This window comes from Neolamprologus brichardi, chromosome 9 (assembly GCF_056152115.1).
Source record: "Neolamprologus brichardi isolate AB-2024 chromosome 9, ASM5615211v1, whole genome shotgun sequence".
Lineage (NCBI taxonomy): Eukaryota > Metazoa > Chordata > Actinopteri > Cichliformes > Cichlidae > Neolamprologus > Neolamprologus brichardi.
The window spans coordinates 23,833,658-23,852,791 of NC_142112.1; the positions used below are offsets into that span (position 1 = coordinate 23,833,658).

Here is a 19,134-nt window from a genome sequence, read left to right on the forward strand (position 1 = left end):
TTCTAATGGTGGAAATTTTAGAAAAAATAATCTACTCAAGTATTTTAAGAGGAGGAAGACTCAGCTTTTATTAAACCAACAGCAATTAATACCATTAATACCCGTTTGTGATCAGGTGGGGCCCTCCAGTGGAAATGAAACAAACTGCAAGTACTGGACTGCTGGAGCTTGCGTGATCACTCTGCTGACAGGAGGCTGTGACAGACCGCTGCAGTGCTTCTGTTTATTCAGTCGGGAAACAGTGATAGAACGTGTCATCCATGACACCAGGATCAGTCACACGTCCTCCATGAAATAGAAGTTTTAGTCCTTTTCTTGTTGAGAGATCTTTACATCTCTGATAATCAGAGAAAATGATCAGATCAAGGCAGAAGCACTCAAAAGTAAAATACCAACGTACGTAGTGAATACAGCTCCTGTTGTTAAGCAAGTACAACAGATCACGTTTAACAACGACGACTTAGTTTGGAGGATTGGCAATTTCTTATAAGGTACACTTGAGGCTGATGGAAGTGTCGTTCTTTTTGCTGGTGCTTTGTACCAAATCAAATTTTTGGACAGACAGATTTTTGACACTGTATGAAAAGTTAAAGAATGATCAAAGCTTGTAGATCTCATCCTGAGGGATGGACTGATGAAGACTCGTCCAAAATGTCACAGTAATCCATCAACCCAGCAGTTGTTGAACCGATTCCTGATGAAGACAGTGCATAGTAAACATTTGAATTCAATACATGTAAAAAGGACGTCTAAGGTCAACAAATAATTTCAAACTCAGACAACCATTTGACTCCATTTTTAAAAAACTCTTTTTGTACAATAATTTTGTCTTGGAAGAAGCACACGGGCGACTGTTTTACAATGATGGTAAATTAATACAGTAATGACACTGGAATATATTTGTGTGTCGGGGAAGAGGTCAGAGATGTCTGGGTGGTGAACAGCCTGCAGCGAGGACTCAGCAGCAGTTCACAGTTTCAGCTCCAGCCTGGATTTAAACCTCGAGTGAAAGAGCTCCTTTCATGAAGCAGGACTTCATTTCACCTTCGGAGGCGTGTAGTGGATTCTGCACCTTTCGTTGAAAACCTGAACCGAGGAAACGTCAGTAAGTAACACATGATAACGACGGCTCATTTATGTGTGACTGTAGGACAAGTCAGTGATGAGAACAGCGAGCAAACTGTACCTTCAGACTTCTGTCATTTACAACTTCTTCAACGTTCAGCTCTGACTGCATCAACTTTAACTGGGGACAGAAAAAAAAGTACTTCTATTATTATTTTTGCTCTAATAAGATAACAGGGTCTGTTTATTCAAATTTAAAAAAAAAAAAAAAAGAAAAAAAAGAGAAGGATTATATTTCCTCAGTGGTTACTTGATGCATTTAGCCCTGCAGGTTCAGTCAGCTACAGCAGGTTTCCTCTATATTTTCAAATTTCAAGCTTTTTTCAAGTTTAAGATATTTGTTTACATTTCATTTATGATCCTCACAGCACAGAAAAACTAAATTAAAAGCATCCACAGTGGATTCAGTGGAGATAGCTGCTAAACCTGCAACAACAATGAAGCAACAGAAAGCAACAGATCCTTATTTGTATTCCTTTTAATGGGCAAAAACTACAGAAACACAGAATCCTACATCTCCCATAATGCAACTGAACAGCTATAGACAGGTTTAAAGAAGAAATGACAAGAAAACTGCACTAAGAATGTCAAAAAAAAAAAAGAAGAGAAAGAAAAGACATGGAATTTTTATAGACAGGACTTACTTTGGTTTGCTCCTTCCTGAGCTGTTTGATTAGTGCCATGTTTTCATTGTCTTTTGCTCTTTGCTCACGCAGCTGTCCCACCACCTCTGATGTTTGAGCTATACAAGTCTTGATAGCTTTGTCTCTGCTAAGATGAGCCTCCATCATCTGTGAGAAAACAGAAATACACACGCACACATGAGATTAATATTTTTGCATGCCTTCACAGACTTCATGCCAGCTTTCTTGTCTGTTCAGATTCTTATGGCTCCTGCAGCGAAGACTTTGGAGGACAACAGCTGATTCTCACACAAGACAATTATTCAGATATGGATGACGCTGTGAAACATGCACCAATTCTGAAACAGGGATGCTTCGCACACATATACCCGGCAGCACAGCATTTCCAAAGTAAGCAACTATGACTAGTTCAGCATGCGACCAGATGTGGATTAGGACGTCAAGCTCTCTTCCTGAGTTTTATGGCACTGAACGCTGGTCTGTGTGGACCCTTATTTTGCCATATTGTTTGTAATCTTTTACTTCTTTGAATACAAAAATGTCATTAGTTGACAATTTTATCCAAAATTTGGACACTGTCATAATTAGAGTATGAATCCTTGAGTTTTGTTAAGCCACAGTAACCTTTGGCTTATCACCACATGTGCATTAGAGGGCCACACCTCCCTCAGCGTCATTTTACTTCACTGGAGTTCTTCAGGTGCTTGCTCACAGGGGATCGTCTGATTACTGAGGTTTTCTCTAATATTGTGGTGTCTTTACCTTGAGGTGAACGCTGTTTTTTGAAATGAAACTGAACTTAAATGAAAGACTGAATTTGAATCAGTTCATCCCTGACTCTATGTGAAGATTTAAGGCAAGTTTAAAGAGGCTGCTTGGAACTGTTTCTCAGACACTTGATGTTAGACAGACTTCTTAACAGGTCCCCTCTGCACCTCTCCCTGCCATTGCGTTACATAACCAAACTGCCAGGTGTTATGTTCACTGTTTAAAATATGCCATTTATTTATTCTGTATTGTTGTGGTAACGTTTTTGTTGTTTGTGTGGCAATGACAATAATGGGAATTTGAATTCACAACGTGGTGAGACCTGGTGGTCACACTCACAGATTCATAGAGCTGTTTGCAGGTTTGTGTGGCATCCACTTTGCCTGAGAAGGAGACTGTGGGCACGGTGGTGTTCAGGGCATGGACAATGCGGTCGTCTATAGTGCGCATCACCTTCAGTACCTCCTGAAATAACACACAGAAGTACACAAAGAGAGTTAGCAGCTTTACATCAACTAAAACTAAATACATTTGTAACACGATATGCTGTCTTTTGTCTCATTAAGATAGAATCAGATTTAAATCTCATACGACTGTATCCCCCACCCAAAAATGGTGGTTCAAAACAAGTTGCTTCCTTAAGGAAATAAATTTATGTATCTTGTTTATAACAGAGGGCAAGATGGCAGGCAAGATTAACAAGGCTCATTTAGCAGCTGATATACTTTTAAGGAGAGATCCAAACATCTTTAGCCTGCTACCATGAGAGAAATACAGGTTTAATATAAATTTGAACCTGTTGAACCCAGAGATAAATATAATTTACATATTTGTTCAGCAAAAAGGTAAAGGGTTAATGTAATATTCTGTGCTCACAATGCTCTGTTTCCACCGCTTTCCTTATATGGCCATCTGCTATAGGAACAGCATGCCCGCAAAGTGTAGACAGTGGGGTGGGGGCATTGCATCAGCTCTAGGAACACACTTTCTTAACTGTGGTTTAGATGCTTTGCTCGCCAAACAAACAAACTGACAGCATGAATGATCATCTCCAAAACCACCTAGAAAAAGAAGCCAAACTTCTAAATCTTCAAATTTAATGTTAGAATAAGAGGCAAGCTTACATGTAACTAAAAACAGGGCTTTCCCCCTTAATTTCTACAAGCTAACTCTACTTCTACATATGGTTTACTCATAACAAAGTAAAATAGCTTTGGTCTGTACCCTCCGTACTCTGAGAGGACTTCTGAGTGAAAGAATCTGAAATATGTACTTTTTCCCCCCAATGGGATTTTTTTTTTGTGAGCAGTAATGCATGAGGCTCTTTTTTAATCAGATACAGCTGTGTGTATTCTGGCATCCGCACATAAAAAGATAAGTGCTGCCCTTCTGCTGGCTTGCAAAAGCTGACCAATCAGAAGAAAGAGTGCTTTTGCCGCCTGGAGATAGGCGCTAAAAGGACTTTCCAAAGCCTCATAAACAGCCTATATGGAATAAATAAATGCACGTGTGTTAGTTATGAATTATGCAAAGCGAGTTCAGTGAGGTTCTAGCATAAAAATATAAATCTACAAAATAACACAATATACCAAACCATGACATCTATAAGTAAATTATGCCAGCTTAAAGAGTCAGTTATTAAAGGCTGCATGGGTATGTTGATCCACATACTGAAAGCTCTGAGTACTGTGCCTCCTTGAACTCGTGCAGGTCTTTAGTAATCAGGAGGGTCACCAATTCATTGGCTCTCGCGCAAAATAAACAGCGCGGCAAACGAACTGCGGGGGAGGCGGTGATTCGACTGGCCGTCGGTGCGTGATCGGCCTGCACGGATCAATTAATCAGTCGTTAACGTTACCTGAAACATTGAATAGTCCTCACAGTTTAAACTTCCACCGGGCGCCGCCATAGTGGACTGCACGGGTCCTTCACCAGGATCACTGGTGGTGGAGGTGGCTGTCCAAGAAAGTGCCTGCACGGAAAGGCTTTAATAATGCCTAAATGCTATTTATTTGTTTTTGCCGCATTCACAAATTAACATCTGCCGCACGTATTAACGCAAAGTGAATATATTAAAATAGATAAAAATGCAACTATAGTGGATAGCGCTATTTATACTAATACATTTTCCACTTGTTCTTCTCAACTTTAGCTTAACTTCCAGCAGCCCTGTTTGAGACTCCTAATAATTCAACCACAGCGAAAGCAACCTAGCGAACCTAGCGAAAGCAAAGACCCAACCACAGCCCCAGGGCTGTCACTGTCACTACCCGATCCGTATGGACGCTGTCCAAATGGCATAAATACGGGCCCTAGCTTGTTTCTTTTGATCAGTCACACGACACAGCGTCCTATCTGACGGTCCTGTTAGCTGTTTGACTTTCAGCAGCTGAGGAGGAACTGACAGATTTCCAGCGCACTTCAATGGCTTTTTAGAGAAACTGGACTTTGTGTATTCAATCAGCAAAAGCATGAATTTCATCAGATCCCGCATTTCCATCGGCAGCCTCCTCGGTTCGTATAGCTAACTTGAATTTCTGTGCTTTCGTTGCGTAATAAGTCGCTTGAATACTCTCTAATCCGATGCTTGTTGATGTTATTTGGTTATAAATTCAGCTGTGAGTGAGTTCTGGACTCGGTTATAAATAAATGTTTGATGCTTTTTCGAGGTCTTGCATTTGTTGAAATGGTGTTTGTGGCAGTAAAAGCAGTTTGTGTAAATTGGTGCGTGGTGTCTCGGTAAATTATCCCATTAAAAACACTTGACCTAGTTAACTTGTTGTATTATCATTATACGCTATTCAGGCTATGTCCTATATATATACAATTGTGTGATTGATAGATAGCTATCACACGATTGTAAAAATAAATGAATAAAATGAGATTAAGTTGGGGTAAATGGTAATACTTTGATTTCTCATGAAGAGATTTTTCCCAGCGTAATTAAAGAGCGTAATTTTATTTTGAGCCTTTTAAGGGCTGTTCTCAAATGTGTAATGCTAAAGTTGTGATTGGATGATGAATTAATTCCTGCAACACGTTACTAATTTTCTTGTTTAACTATTTAATTTCTTTTTTCAGTAGCATCAGCTAGTTCTATCGTCACTAATGTGACTTCCTGCTTTACTCGATGTGATACTAGTTCTGTATCTAAACAGGTCAGAGGAGACATGTGCTGCAGACATGGAGCCACAGAGGGATGTGCAATAAACTGCAGGAGACCAAAGCGGAGTCCCCACCTGCAGCACCAGCACATGGTAGGGTTTGAACAACAGATGAGCTCAAAAGTCATCATAAGACAATGCACAATATTTACTGATGAACCTGAAAAAACTAAATACCAGCTTCTGAATTTGAACTTCTAGGTTTTCATATAAATGTGTGGCATGACTTTAATGTGGAAAATGCTACACTCATAGAGTATTCTAAAAATGTTGACTTTGTGCGTTACAGGGTATTTGTGATGGCTAAGTATGTGACTTTTTTAAATCCCAAAAGACTAAGAGGGACACAGGAAGTGAGGTCGCAGTTTGCAGGTCATGATGTGAATCTCTGGCTTTTTGTTCAGGAAGCACGTGGGGTTGCAGGCTTCATTATAATGCATGCTTTGTTAATTCACACAGAGCCGCGTCCCGCATTCAGACTTCCAGGCTACAAGCCCTCAGATATGGACAAGAAGATGCTGATCTGGTCAGGGCGCTTCAAGTCAGCAGAGCAGATACCAGAGACTGTGTCGTAAGTAGCCTTTTCCTGTTTATACCAGACCTTCCGGCACACCGCAGTCCTACTGCCTCTGTCACATTCAGTTAAGTTACATCACAAGAACAGAGCTAACTAACAGGATGAGCGGCGGCACAGTGTGTAGCTGGTCCTCAGACAGCTGCAGTTCAAACAAGCCTTCTATTGGTGACTGGAGAGGATTATCTTGGCATCGGGGCGGAGATCACATCTGATCTGCTGCTGCGATGTAAAAACCTGAATGGCAAGCTTATAAACAGAAGCCCTCCTATGTCATGTACTCAAAGCCCCAGTATCCAAAACAAAGCAAAATGTGTGAAGGATTCAAGAGACTATCTGCTGGCAGTCACCAATGCTGCTATAACTGGAACAAAAGGCCCCGTAAATATCATGCTGCTGCGCTGATCCTCAATAACAATAACAAGATTAAATGCTGAAGTATTCTTATGTTTCAAGCCTACTTTTGAGCCAAGAAAACATTTCCTAATGAGTGTTCATGTGTACATGTGCTTCTTCTACAGGTTTGAGATGATTGACGCTGCCAGAAACAAAATCAGAGTAAAGGCTGCCTACGTGATGATGGCTGCCACGATAGGAGCTTGTATGGTTATGGTGTTTCTGGGCAAAAGGGTAAGAATGGATGAATGGGTCTTGCATGAAAATTTTTTTTTCTCTTTTCAACTTCAGTAACTGTCAACAAGGACAGACATGTCATCACTGCTATCCAATAATGTAAAAGAGCAGGTTTAATCCTGCCTTTTCACATAGACTCATCTACGTCATGTTATGAATAGAGATGGCACGATACCACTTTTTTATGTCCGATACCGATATCATAAATTTGGATATCTGCCGATACCGATATGAATCCGATATAGTGTGTTTTTTAATCAATAAAACTGTTTTTTTAATATCTTGCTGCATTTTGTATAAGTTTATACTCAAGTTAAAAAAACAACAACAACACTAAAGCTATTCTGTTATACCTGTATGTAAAAAAAAAAAAAAAAAAAAAAAAAAAAAAAAAAAAATACACTGCGCCTAAAATATTTCATAGATCAGCAACACTGATCAATCTAATAAAGTTAAACCTACTCCATCCTCCATATTCTGGTATTTTAAAGAGTACTTAGCAGAAATATTAAGCAACCTAACTAATAGGGTTGCAAACTCCCAGCAAAAGAACATAGGGAACCACCCTCTTCCTCATGATGCTCAATCAATGTAATCAACTTTAATTTGATGCAGGGGGAAAAAAAATTCACAGAAAAAAATTATTTTTCAAGAATAATTAAATAGATTCAACATCTTTCTTCAACAGAATTGCAGAATTCACAGATGGTACTTTCCCAAAGGAAAAAGTACTACAGCTTACTAGGGTATATTAGACTTAACAGTTACTATATACAGTAACGGACTTCTATACATTTTACATCAGATTAAAACTTTGGGTGTAAGATTCAGATAATTATTAAATAATTAAAAGCTAAATATTTTAAATGAGAATAAGAAAGAAAAGTGTGTCTTTGTGCCCCCTTTTCCCTGTTAATGCCCTATCGGCCCCCCTGGCTAAACTTTGCTAGATCCGCCCCTGCACAGTTACCAGCTGTCAGCTACATAGAAAAAGATCCTGGTCTAGAAAGTAATGTTAAATAAATTCTAACAACAGCTTATCAAGCTTAATAGTGCTGCTGTTGTTCAGCCGCTGGTTTCCTCTTTCTGGTGCAAAGTGGGCCAAAAACGAAGAAGAGAGACGGACTCACGACAGAAAAGCCGATCAGCTGATCATTAAGCAGTTTCACCATTGAAGTAGCAGCAGGAGAGGGAGAGAAGAGGCAGTCACTCCATATATCGGTTGTTAAGCTTAACGCGGGAATGCTTTACAAACATTCAGAGATGAACTTACACACTTGCTTTACTTCTCTCTGAGATAACTTCCTCGGAGATGAAATGTTTGCTAGCAGGCTACAAATACACACAGCCGCTCTATCACGTGACCACACTGCTCCGACATGCTACTGTTATGAGGTGAGTTACGCCATGTCGCAAGTTTTGTGAGGTGCTTTTTTGATATTTAATGTATCGGATTACATTTTTTATTTCTCTCCGATATCCGATCCAGTAATTTAGGTCAGTATCGGACCGATACGTAATATCGGATCGGTCCATCTCTAGTTATGAATAAACAGAGCAACGACTTGCAATAAAAGTTTGGTCACGAAATGTCCCAAAGTTCCCAATGTGACATTTCAACCCATGTTTTAAAAAAAAAAAAAAAAAAAAAAAAAAGGATATCAAAGCGGAAAATGTATCACAATTTTTAGTCCCCTGCAAGAATTTTAATAATTAGTGAGTAATTCAATTCTCACTGCTTTGATTCATGCATTGCCTCTGTATTTTCATTCACATTTAAATAATGCCACATGTATTTTCCTGTTTTTCTGCAGTCTCTTGCCAGGAAGGAGACCCTGACGGCACTAAACATCGAGAAGAAAGCCAGATGGAGAGAAGAACACCAGAAACCAAGCGCAAGTGCCATTGCCCTGTCTGACAAGGCTCAGTGATGGAAGATGACTCATTCAGACACGCTCATTCTCGAACCCAAGTCAATAGCACTTTCTGTGTATACCACAACTTCTCCAGTCCCAACCTTTGGAGGTGTAGTGCAACCAAAAAAATATCAGCAGTAAATTCTGAGTAGTGCTTTTGCAACAAGGAAATTGGCCTTAACAATAGTTTTGCAATAATTGAGTACCTGATGCAAAATGTATCTACTTAGTGAATGTATATAAATAACAGGGTTACAAAGTGGCACTTGATTAATGGCACAAGCCATTATTTTGGTAGTGGCATTTCGTTGTGTCAGCCCAGTGGAGGGTTTATTGCAGGAAGGTGCAATTATGCCTTGTGAAAACATTGTCTTTCCCCTTTTTGTGGAACATTAAGTAGCTGATTGGATGTGACTTGTTCACCTGTGCAGTGGGCTGTCTGTCCTGATACCCCTCTGACTGGGCTTCTTATTTCATGGCCACTATGATGTGCCATCTGTGTTTGTATGTGGTGAGCACCAAAACTAGTTCAATAAAGCAGTGATTCTATAAAAATGTGCAGTGCAATTTAACGACCCCTGGTTTGGGCACATGTGGGCACCTTCCAAGGCTTTTGGAAGGCTTATTTCAGGAAATATTCACCATTTGTGACCAATACCGCTTTTAATTTTAATTTATTTTTTTTGCGGCTATCTTTACTAAAGTTTGGGAGGGTAATTTGGATACTATGGTATATTATTTTCCCTGCAATATCGTCACAAACTATACTGCTTAAAAAACTTAAAGGACCACTTTTTAATCAGCGTATCACTTGGTGAGAAAGATTGGATTGATCTCTCCTGGCTTACCTCTCATCGGACGGGTGGTAAAAGGTCTTATCTATCATCATGGGTGAAATGATACAGAGTCCTATAATATAGTTTAGCTGTATGTGCTTTCGCCAATAGTAAATCTTTGATTAACAAAAGTTGGAGCAATGAAATTATTCTACTACCTGCCTTTATCTTTTACTGCGATTGGTGGGTGTGTGCGTGTGCATGCATGTCATTATGTGCTGCGGTGGTTCTTGCACATGCAGGGTATGTAAACATGGCACACGGCTAGGATGACTAAGCACTGGGTGAGGTTGAGTGGTTTTTTTTTTGGGTTTTTTTTATAATTTTTGACTTTTTCTCTGCTCATTTTCCTGTGTTAGATCATAAATTCAACAGGATTTTGGCCTCTGCTTCTCTCCCATTCGGTTATATATCTACACAGAAGATAAGTGCGTCAAGGGCCAAGGTGTGGTCATTCTCTCTAATCTCGGTCAAAGATTAGAACTAGATCAACATTAACATTGACTATAAAATACTGGAATTGGCAGGTCCACCACTGGCGACCTGTGATTCTTCCAGATGAGAGTAGATGCACCCTGAGCACATGTCACAGACTTGAAAAGGCCTGGAGAAGCAGTGGAGAGCATAATACTGTCTGTAACACTGTTCAGATGAACATTTTGGTGGTGGGTCAGTGATGATCTGGGGAGCCATATCCATGCAGGGAGGCACAGACCTCTACAGACTAGGCAACAACACCCTGACTGCCATTAAGTTTCAGGGGGTTGCTTTCAGCGCCTACACTGGTACCGTGGATCCTGGTTTCACCCTGGTGCATAACAACACCTGGATTCATGAGGCAAGAGCATACAGGCAGTTCCTAGTGGATGAATGTTCAACCTTAAGAGTATTTAAAACAGATTTACAACCAAAAACTACTCTGTCACTAAGCACAAATTAGGAAATGTCTGTGATGCACCCATTCAATTTAAAGTCCTTAAACAACTTTGTACTCCACTTGCATCCAAACGTAATCCTTCCTGGCTCTGAAAACACATGGAAGCAGCCAAAATATTAATAAAAGTAAAGCTTTAAAAAGTAGCTGCTTTCCGAAGCTGCATCCTTTAGGGGTTACCACAGATCATCTGCCTACATCTCATCCCATCGATTAGCATCCTTTTTGGTCCTCCTTCACTACAACCATAAATCTTTCTATGGTCTTCCTCTTTTGCCTGGCAGCTCCATATCCATTCACCATCCCTGCTCTGCACATGTCCAAACCATCTCAGCCTTGCCTCCAAAACCGTTGACCCTTGACCTTCTGATGTACTAATTTTTAATTTTGTCCATTCTGGTCCTAGCATCCTCAGCTCAACCTTCTATTGTCAGTACTACTATTTTCAAACCATACACAACAGCAGGGTCTACTATTATCTTGTAGATCTTCTTTTTTACTCTTGCAGCCATCTGTCGCAAATCACTTCAAACGCTCATCTCCACCCACTCAACCCCACCTGCACTGTCTTCTGTTTTGAATGTTTGAATCCACCTTCACTACCTTTCCACCCATCGCCCTCTCACAGCCACAGATGTATGGATTCTGTGTGGCTCCTACTGACTTTAACCGTGCAATCAGAGTGATGTCACGGTGGCTTCAGCTTTCTTTTAGCATTTATGATTCTAGCATGCTTTGATATAATGACACGGAAAATAATTAGTTGTTGCCTTAAACTGAAGGAAGCAAGTTAATAAAAATCAAATGAAAAACAACAAAACAAAAAGACTCAGTGACTATAATGAAACCGATTAAACGTTGTAGTTCATGAAACAACTTTTATGCAAATGGCATAACAGGGGACAGATGCACAAACCCAGTACAACAAACAGTAATGAACACGTAGAGCTGGTCATCTTTTGCTAAGATTTTGACAAAAATAAGCAATGTAAAGAGGACTTGGTAAACAAACATTCAGTTTTGCTAACTAAGGTGATCACCGGGGTTTTCAAGTTTTAATCTGGATTTTTCTTGAAATTATGTGGAAGGATTTCTGTAGAATAAGGATTATGGCACCATCAGCTACATGGCAGATGCTAAACCCCAAATTAAAAAAAAACGAAATAAAACACTTTTTATTGAAAATAAGACCAACTGTGGGCCTAATAGCTGGCATACTGTATGTTTCTGATTTGGCATGATCAAATTAAAAAAAAAAAAATACTACCTGAACACGTATTTGAACGTTATGTTTTACACAGCTAACAGCTAAACGGCCAATTTTCAAAATGCTGTCTGATTGGTAGAGGTTGCTTTGTCAGAATAAAAGTTCTTCTAGCTTTGCTGAGGCACCATGACCCTCGAAAGTGTGTGCTAACATTTTCAGTCCACAAACTGCTCGAGTCTCTCTGGTTAAGGGCAAAACAGTGTAAATCCTTGTCATACCAGGAGGGTGGGGAGACAATGATAAAGACCACCTCTTTGCACCTCGCATTTTTAGGAGGGAAGAGCCGTGTCATTAACCAATTACATAGCTAATGTATAAACTGTGGTCTATTGTCAATGAGCAGGCATCAGTCCTGAACTAAAGTGCTGCAAAAGAAATGAAATTATGGTAATTAAAAAAAAAAAAAATTCCCCACTGGTCTGCTGCTGGACAGAAACCAGGGTTAAATAGTCTATTTTGTCTTGTCCAAGTCTGTCCAGTTGTCTCAGTGCGTGGGAAGACTCCGGTTCCCATGATTCCATGGGGTTAATTCACGTCACACCAGAAGGCAGCAGGCAGTCTAAACTCTTCGGGATGGAGCCTGTGCAGGTGGAATAGTCCCATTGCTGGAAAGAGGAATGCGTGATATGAGATCCAGGTGGGAATGCAAGCAGCCTGATTTGTCACCGAGGAGCTCCAACCTTCAGCAATTTCTAAAATTGTCCATCTGCGATCGGAGAGCAACCTTCACTCTTGAGTCGTGCCTTTCGTAGTGGTCAGATGAGTCTTTATTTTGGAACTAGCCATGTGGCCCAGTGTGGGCATTTCAGTCCAGTGACCACAGTCGAGTGTGCGGTCAACGTCTCATGGTCAGTCCAGTGTTTAGGTTCATTATTCTCAATGTGGATGGGAGGGGGGGTGTTATATATATATATCTTTAAAAAAGAAGAAAGAAAGAAAATGAAATCATGTCCATGTTTGTCTGTCTCGAGACTCATTAATGCTTCAATCAGACAAGCAGTGCAGCCCAAATACTACCACTGACTCAAGAGCTAGCAAAAGCCAATCCTACAGGACCACAAAGAGGTTCTTTTATTGGGGATAAGCTGAGGAAGAATTCACCCCCCCAAAAAACCCAACAAAAAAAAAATAGCAATAATGTGGGGATGGAGTCATAGGAAAAGTTTATAGCTGGACATGTTGGGGCTTAACCACACAGGAGAGGTCCAGGTGCTGAGGGAAAAAATTAATTCAGCAATAGACAGAATGAGTGAAACCTTGAACTGGCTGACAAGACTGCAGAATTCACCCGTGCTGGATGCATGAACAGAGTGTGCCCCTTTAATGGTATGCTTTTAATAATCATGATGATGATTAAACCTCTCAGACAATGAGAAGGGGAATGGGAGGGGGAGGCCGAGGTATGTCACCCTGGATCATGGCTGTGGGGATAGAGTGAGACGGGAGCAAAGGTGAGGATGAACGTGGAGCTCTGGGAAAAGGGAGGAATTAGCATTATAGCTGGAAGCCCTCCATCGGGGCCTCGCACTGCTGGAAGAGGAACTGCTGCTGCTGCAGGTCGACGGCTGGAGCCAAAGATGGATCCTCATCTTCAGTGTTGAAGTAGCGCTCAATCAGGTCAAAGGCTTTCTGGTAGATTTCCTGGTTCTCATGGCTCTGCAGGAACTCCAGTTTGTCCAGACCTGTAAAGATAAAAGGTGGAGAGTAGTGCTAAAATAGAGGCGGCACACTCCAGAAAATAAAAGATTAGCCAATGACCAGGGTTACTGACTATTACCGTTACTTTCCTATTTCCTTCGTCCGGATTTAATTACTTACCATAGGCTTCCTCAATGAGTGCACAGTAGGGGTTGATGCCTCCTCCCCTCTTGGCCTCCAATTCTCCCAGTCGCAGGATGTTCTCCAGGCCATTTAGAGCCACCTGAACTATTTTGGAGTCCATGAGTGTGAGCAAGTCACACAGAGGTTTTATACACCCAAGTTCCACTAAGTGCCTGCAGATGGCAGCACACACAGAGTAAACATTAATAGTCATTGAAGAAAAATACCTTTTAAAGAGGCAACATATTAATGATGAAAAACAGAAGTAGGTTTGTTTATAATGGAAGAGTCTGTATAATTTAAAATCAGTGGCATCAGTTGACTTCTTCACTCAAGACACGTGTGACTATTATGGGTACACTGGCTGTATACTGTGCACAGTTTGTACCTGATTTGCTCTGCAGAACCCCCTGAGGTGGCATTGGTAATGGCCCACGCTGCCTCCTTCCTTGTGCGAAACTCTGCTACTTGCAGGATATTGATGAGCGGAGGCAGCAGACCTGCATCTATCACCATCTACAAGAAGTGGGAAACAATTCTTTAGAAGCTCCAATAGTTAGCTTTTCAATCTCAGGGAAGAAAAAAAAAGGAAGCTTTTTTTTCTACGTTAGTCTGTAAGAATGCGCAGCACACCTGTATTTGTGCTCTGTTCCCTGCAGTGATGTTGGAGATTGTCCAACACGCTTCCTTCTTGATAGACTCCTTGGGACTGCTCAGAAGCTGAAGTAGAGACTGCAGTGCTGAACAGTTCAGAATCACCTAGAGAAATACCAAATGTTCACAGAGTCACAAACACCCATTTCCTTCTGCATAAGCTTTTATCACATCTGTCTGTTGTGATGCAGCTACCACCTGTGTCTGTAAATCATCTCCAGTGACTATGTTTCCAACAGCCCGCAGTGCAGGAGAGACCACCTTATAATCCACGTGTCTGGAACAAAAAGCAAAGTCTTAGTGTGAGATCATAGAGTTTTTTCATCAAGTTTTAGAAATGTTAAACCTCCAGTGTTAGGATGGTAGCAATAATGTTAAACCACTATTTGTTGTTACTTGGTGACAAATTAGAAGGGGAAAAAAAAATGCAGTCTTAGTAAGGTCAACATGTGCTGTCAGAATACCTTTAATGCACCTTTGCACCCTTCCTCTACAAGATAACCTAATTCTTCCAGATGTTTCAGTCCTGTTAATTTATAGCACTCATGTGTTATTTGTCACTTTATGGGTATTTAACTAGAGTCCCAAGTGTTTCGCATACAATAAATCTCTTTGTAGAACAGCCTCTGAAAATATCTGTATGTGTTTGTTTTGGCTCTCACATCAGCAGCTCGACGAGCCTGCGACAGACTCCCGAGTCAATAACAGCCTGGATTTTGTCATTTGGGCCATCTGATAGGTAGGAGAGTGCCCAGCATGCGTCAGCTAGGATGTCCGTATCGTTTACAAACAGCAGCCAAGACAGCACGCTGAGACACGGAGACACCTGCAAGAAACAAAGGGACACATTCAGCAGGTGTAACTGTTATCCAGTTTAGCATATTAGTATCTTCATATAGCCTTTGACCTTGAAATCTGAGATACGATGTGCCTTTAAGCAGTCTAAGAGGTGTGCAGTTACCATAGTGATGTGTTTATCTTGGCAAATTACCTTAGTGAAATCTGGAGGTGGGTTCTTTCCTCTGCACAGGTTTGAGAGCGCCCACACTGCGTTCCTCATCATTGTTAGACGATTCTGTTTGGCCAATAACCTGCAAGAGGAAAATTTGACGATCACAATCAAAGATGCTCTTTGTTTCCCCGTAGAGGCAACTTCAAAAGCAGAGAATGTAAGACTGAGGGGATACTTACTGCACCAGTGAGGGCAGTATGTTGCAGTCTATGACAAAGTCTCTGCATTCTGTGCTGTCTCCTGCTATGTTTCCCAAGGCCCACACCGCCTGAGGGGTGAAGCAATTATTCAAGTCAAACAATAAAAACAACATGAAAAACTACAATTTTAATCAGTTTAAATTTGACCTCAACAAGCTGCCAGAGGTTAGTAGACACCAGGAAAAGTAAAAATGAAGCCTCCTCACCTGTTCCTGTACGTCCTCAAAATCCGAGCTGAGCATCTCTATGAATATAGGTACAGCTCCTGCCTGGATGACCACCCGTGTCTGGTGAGACGTACCTGAAGCAATGTTGGTCAATACCCACGCAGCCTCAAACTACAATCATATTTAAAATAGATGAAGAAAGTTAGTGCACTGAACTCACAACACATGCAACTTTTTAGATACGATGGTGAAACAGGAAGAGCACATTACAAACAAACATGAGGGAGAAAAAACAAAAATCTACAAGCTTCAAATATAATCTAAAATTAGTTTTCTAGGAAAACGTACCTGCAATGTGCAGTTTTCTCTTCTTTTCAGAAACTCCACAAAGCGCTCTACCACCCCTGGAGTGGCAATGACTTCATCAATAGGTGGGTTGGGTTCTGCGTGTGAGGGAGGGTGAGGTGACGTAGCAACAATTAATACAGGCACACTTAACAGCATTACACCCCATGTAACATTCACTCCAGCCACACTGATATTGTGTAGTTCTGAATTTTGGGCAGCAGTTAACTGTGAGACAGAGTGGCAGATTATGCAGCTCAAAACAATGCTTTTGTCCTTGCACTGGGCCTCAACCAGTCATTATCCTTCCCTTGTAAGACATACTGAAACAAATGCAAAGACAGGAGTGGCTGTAATGGGCAAAGTTAGGGTCCTGCTTACCTTTAGAAAGTAGTTTCCTAAAGCGCTGAGTACCTATTAGCTGCTGCTCAGGAGAGCTGGAGAAAATCATTTGAATCATGTCTTCAGAGATCACCCCACCCTGTGTGGCACAACAATGGGGATTTTTTAAAAACACATGAATTGCTGTCACAGCCGACTTGATGTGTGCAGTAAGTGATGCCATCTCATACGCCTGGATATCAGGAATCTTTTTGGTACAGTGAATTTTGTCAGTTGACAAGAGGGAAGCGTAACTACACTTTTGAATGTTTCACTCTCATTTTTGCCACTTGGAGCAGGGAGTCTGCTCAGTGGTGCTGAGAAAGCTGTAGCTCACTCCTCTTAAACATACTTAGAGACAGTGCCCTTACTGATTAGAACTAAATGCATCACATAGGAATTTATGCAAATTACAGTTTGTGTGATAAAATGTAACTTTGCACACATCATTGTGGTCTGGTGAGGCAACAAACACACTGCACGGTGTGTGAAAGATTCAACATGCTATTTGTGTGGCTCACTGCGTGTCAATGTCACTGCATGCATCAAAACTTGTGCTGTTTAGAACATGATACAGAAAAGCTCCTCTACAGCCTCCAGCCTGAGTTTTACAGAAGAATGACCAAAATATTAATTTAGACATAAAGCCAAGATTTTTAGATGCCATCTGATTACCAGAAAGGAGTGTATGTGTGACAGAGCAGACATATGAATGCCTTCTCACCATGAGTGGGTCCATGTTGTTGGCCTGGGACTCCAGATAGCCGCTATCAGCCATCCCATCCTCATCCAGGATGCCATCATCCTCCACAGTGGCAACATTTCTTCTCTTAAAAAGCTGCAACAGAAGGACAAATATGCATTTCCCTTCCAAAACTAAATTGCTACAAACAAAGCATGGCCTCAAGTTTACTCCAAACACTGTCAGTATGTAATTTCAGGATCATTATGACGGTTTTAGTTGTACAGTATAACACTTTGCTTACTTGCTCATCCTTCTTCTGTTTACGGAGCTGCAGGCCTTCCTCTTCCCTCCTCCTTCTCATCTCATCTGTGTTGAGAGACTTATTCTTGTAGCTTTTGAGGCGTGCATTGTCCTTACCCTGACTCATTGTGCAGCCTGAGAAGAGTAGGAAGTCTATTATTTGGATATGCTTTGGAGCAAATCTTTCAAAGTTCCCAACTGAGAAACAAACCCTCTGTTTTTTTTTCTTTTTTATTAAAACACCACCAACTGTACTGTAAAGACTAGCGAGACAGACACCAACTAACGTAGCCAACGCTGGCATAGCTACCGGTGTGTATCATTCCTCTCAAAAAAGATTGTTCAACAAACAGGGTCATGTAAGGATAGCAGCTAGCCTATTAGCTTCCTGTGGCTTGATGCTGCGTGGAAAGAAAGCATCGTTTTACCATCTACTGATCGGGGTCCAATATTTCCGTTGTCAACTCACAACTCGGACAAGCACAAGAAAAACCTAAAAGCACAAGTCCCCCGGGAGGGTACACTTGATCAGCTGGCTAATGTCAACGCCGCTCTTAGCCTCCTCTACTATCGAAAGCTAGCTGGCAGCCAGCGGCTAACTGCTGTAGCTAACGTTAGCTTAGTACCAAAATCCAACATTAGCGTTAGCGCAAACGACAGACCACCGTCTCAGACAGTAAGAATTCATTTAACTTTTCATTATAAATCGCTGCCACACGTACACAGCCAAAATGTAAACGTTTTTCGTTATCTAACCTGTCAGATTGGGCTCCGTAATCCCCTTATTCGCTAGGCCACCGTTTGAACAGCCGTCGCCGGTATGCTAGTGCGCACGCGTCAACTAAACGCAAACAACCCACAACTCCCCCGCACGTATCTAAGCTCCGCCCCCTCCTACACCTCTTCCCCCCCTTTCTTTTTGCTTTGTAAATAAACAGAAATGTGACTTTTGCTTCATAAACAGTTTGACAAACAAGCGGTGCCTGCAGGGTTTATATTCATGGTATAACCGGCATACACACAGCCTCACTTCGTGTGTGATTGTGCAAGAAATACAACTGTGCGCTCAGCTTCGAAAAAGGACCGCATCTATCCATTTATCCTACCTCACCTCTATGTATGTGCTCTCTATAAGCGCAGGTGCAGCTCTTGGATGTGACACATCTCTAATGTAGTCTAGACGCTCCGGCGCCAGGGGTCATCGGGGGACACACACACAAACAACAAGTAACACAACGTGGACCATCATCATCCTCACACACACACACACACGGCCCATTGTCAGATACAAGCACATTAGAAGTACGAATAATAATAAAACTGTAAACAAGTGACAAAATAAGAAAAGACAAAGAAAAAAAACCCAAACACATGCAAAACTAAGGGAAAGAATGGAGATTTGAACTTAACAGATTAAATCACATAATTCACTTTGAATTCTATCTATCTATCTATCTATCTATCTATCTATCATACAATTAAACACCGTGTGTGTGTGTGTGTGAGAGAGAGAGACAGAGAGCGAGAGGGGATGAGAGGATAAAGGCCAACGCACTACGATAGAAAAAAATGCATGAACTCTGCGTGACCCAACTATACCAAGACAGTTCACCTATTATGAGCCTTTAAAGTAAGCTTATAGCTAAATAGTCTTGATATTTAATCAACAGGTAAGGTAACCCCTGATTCTGTTCACATGGACGGAGTT

At 41.2% G+C, this 19,134-nt stretch overlaps 3 protein-coding genes across 3 annotated transcripts; 1 reads left to right on the top strand and 2 right to left on the bottom strand.

The window, feature by feature from the left end:
• Nucleotides 1–550: 550 nt before the first annotated feature.
• Nucleotides 551–4,600, bottom strand: mix23 (mitochondrial matrix import factor 23). The gene is made up of 5 exons (XM_087846162.1): nt 4,396–4,600; nt 2,877–3,002; nt 1,770–1,916; nt 1,187–1,246; nt 551–1,086 (listed from the first exon to the last, which is right to left on the bottom strand). Exons 1-5 carry the CDS (start codon nt 4,444–4,446, stop codon nt 1,036–1,038), a joined length of 435 nt encoding a protein of 144 aa, XP_087702288.1. The 5' UTR covers nt 4,447–4,600; the 3' UTR covers nt 551–1,035.
• A 158-nt stretch (nt 4,601–4,758) lies between these two features.
• On the top strand, nt 4,759–9,379 carry fam162a (family with sequence similarity 162 member A). Its single transcript, XM_006795143.3, has 5 exons — nt 4,759–5,051; nt 5,696–5,794; nt 6,161–6,272; nt 6,797–6,905; nt 8,723–9,379. The coding sequence occupies exons 1-5, from the start codon at nt 5,009–5,011 to the stop codon at nt 8,837–8,839; spliced, it is 480 nt and encodes a 159-aa protein (XP_006795206.2). The 5' UTR covers nt 4,759–5,008; the 3' UTR covers nt 8,840–9,379.
• A 2,073-nt stretch (nt 9,380–11,452) lies between these two features.
• On the bottom strand, nt 11,453–18,260 carry kpna1 (karyopherin alpha 1 (importin alpha 5)). Its single transcript, XM_006795142.2, has 14 exons — nt 18,183–18,260; nt 17,428–17,561; nt 17,166–17,279; nt 16,442–16,541; nt 16,064–16,158; nt 15,755–15,886; nt 15,528–15,616; nt 15,328–15,427; nt 14,999–15,162; nt 14,535–14,613; nt 14,316–14,441; nt 14,071–14,198; nt 13,680–13,855; nt 11,453–13,543 (listed from the first exon to the last, which is right to left on the bottom strand). The coding sequence occupies exons 2-14, from the start codon at nt 17,551–17,553 to the stop codon at nt 13,356–13,358; spliced, it is 1,617 nt and encodes a 538-aa protein (XP_006795205.1). The 5' UTR covers nt 17,554–17,561; nt 18,183–18,260; the 3' UTR covers nt 11,453–13,355.
• Between the last annotated feature and the right edge of the window lie 874 nt (nt 18,261–19,134).

Coding starts and splice junctions, on each gene's coding strand:
- mix23 (XM_087846162.1), bottom strand. CDS start 4,446: ATGGCGGCGCCCGGTGGAAGTTTAAACTGTGAGGACTATTCAATGTTT. Junction 3,003..4,395: donor AGGACTATTCAATGTTTCAG/GTAACGTTAACG, acceptor GTGTTATTTCAG/GAGGTACTGAAGGTGATGCG. Junction 1,917..2,876: donor GCAAACAGCTCTATGAATCT/GTGAGTGTGACC, acceptor GTTTTCTCACAG/ATGATGGAGGCTCATCTTAG.
- fam162a (XM_006795143.3), top strand. CDS start 5,009: ATGAATTTCATCAGATCCCGCATTTCCATCGGCAGCCTCCTCG. Junction 5,052..5,695: donor TTCCATCGGCAGCCTCCTCG/GTTCGTATAGCT, acceptor GTATCTAAACAG/GTCAGAGGAGACATGTGCTG. Junction 6,273..6,796: donor CAGATACCAGAGACTGTGTC/GTAAGTAGCCTT, acceptor CTTCTTCTACAG/GTTTGAGATGATTGACGCTG.
- kpna1 (XM_006795142.2), bottom strand. CDS start 17,553: ATGAGTCAGGGTAAGGACAATGCACGCCTCAAAAGCTACAAGAATAAG. Junction 15,887..16,063: donor GAGAAAACTGCACATTGCAG/GTACGTTTTCCT, acceptor ATATGATTGTAG/TTTGAGGCTGCGTGGGTATT. Junction 15,428..15,527: donor ATACTGCCCTCACTGGTGCA/GTAAGTATCCCC, acceptor TTCCTCTTGCAG/GTTATTGGCCAAACAGAATC.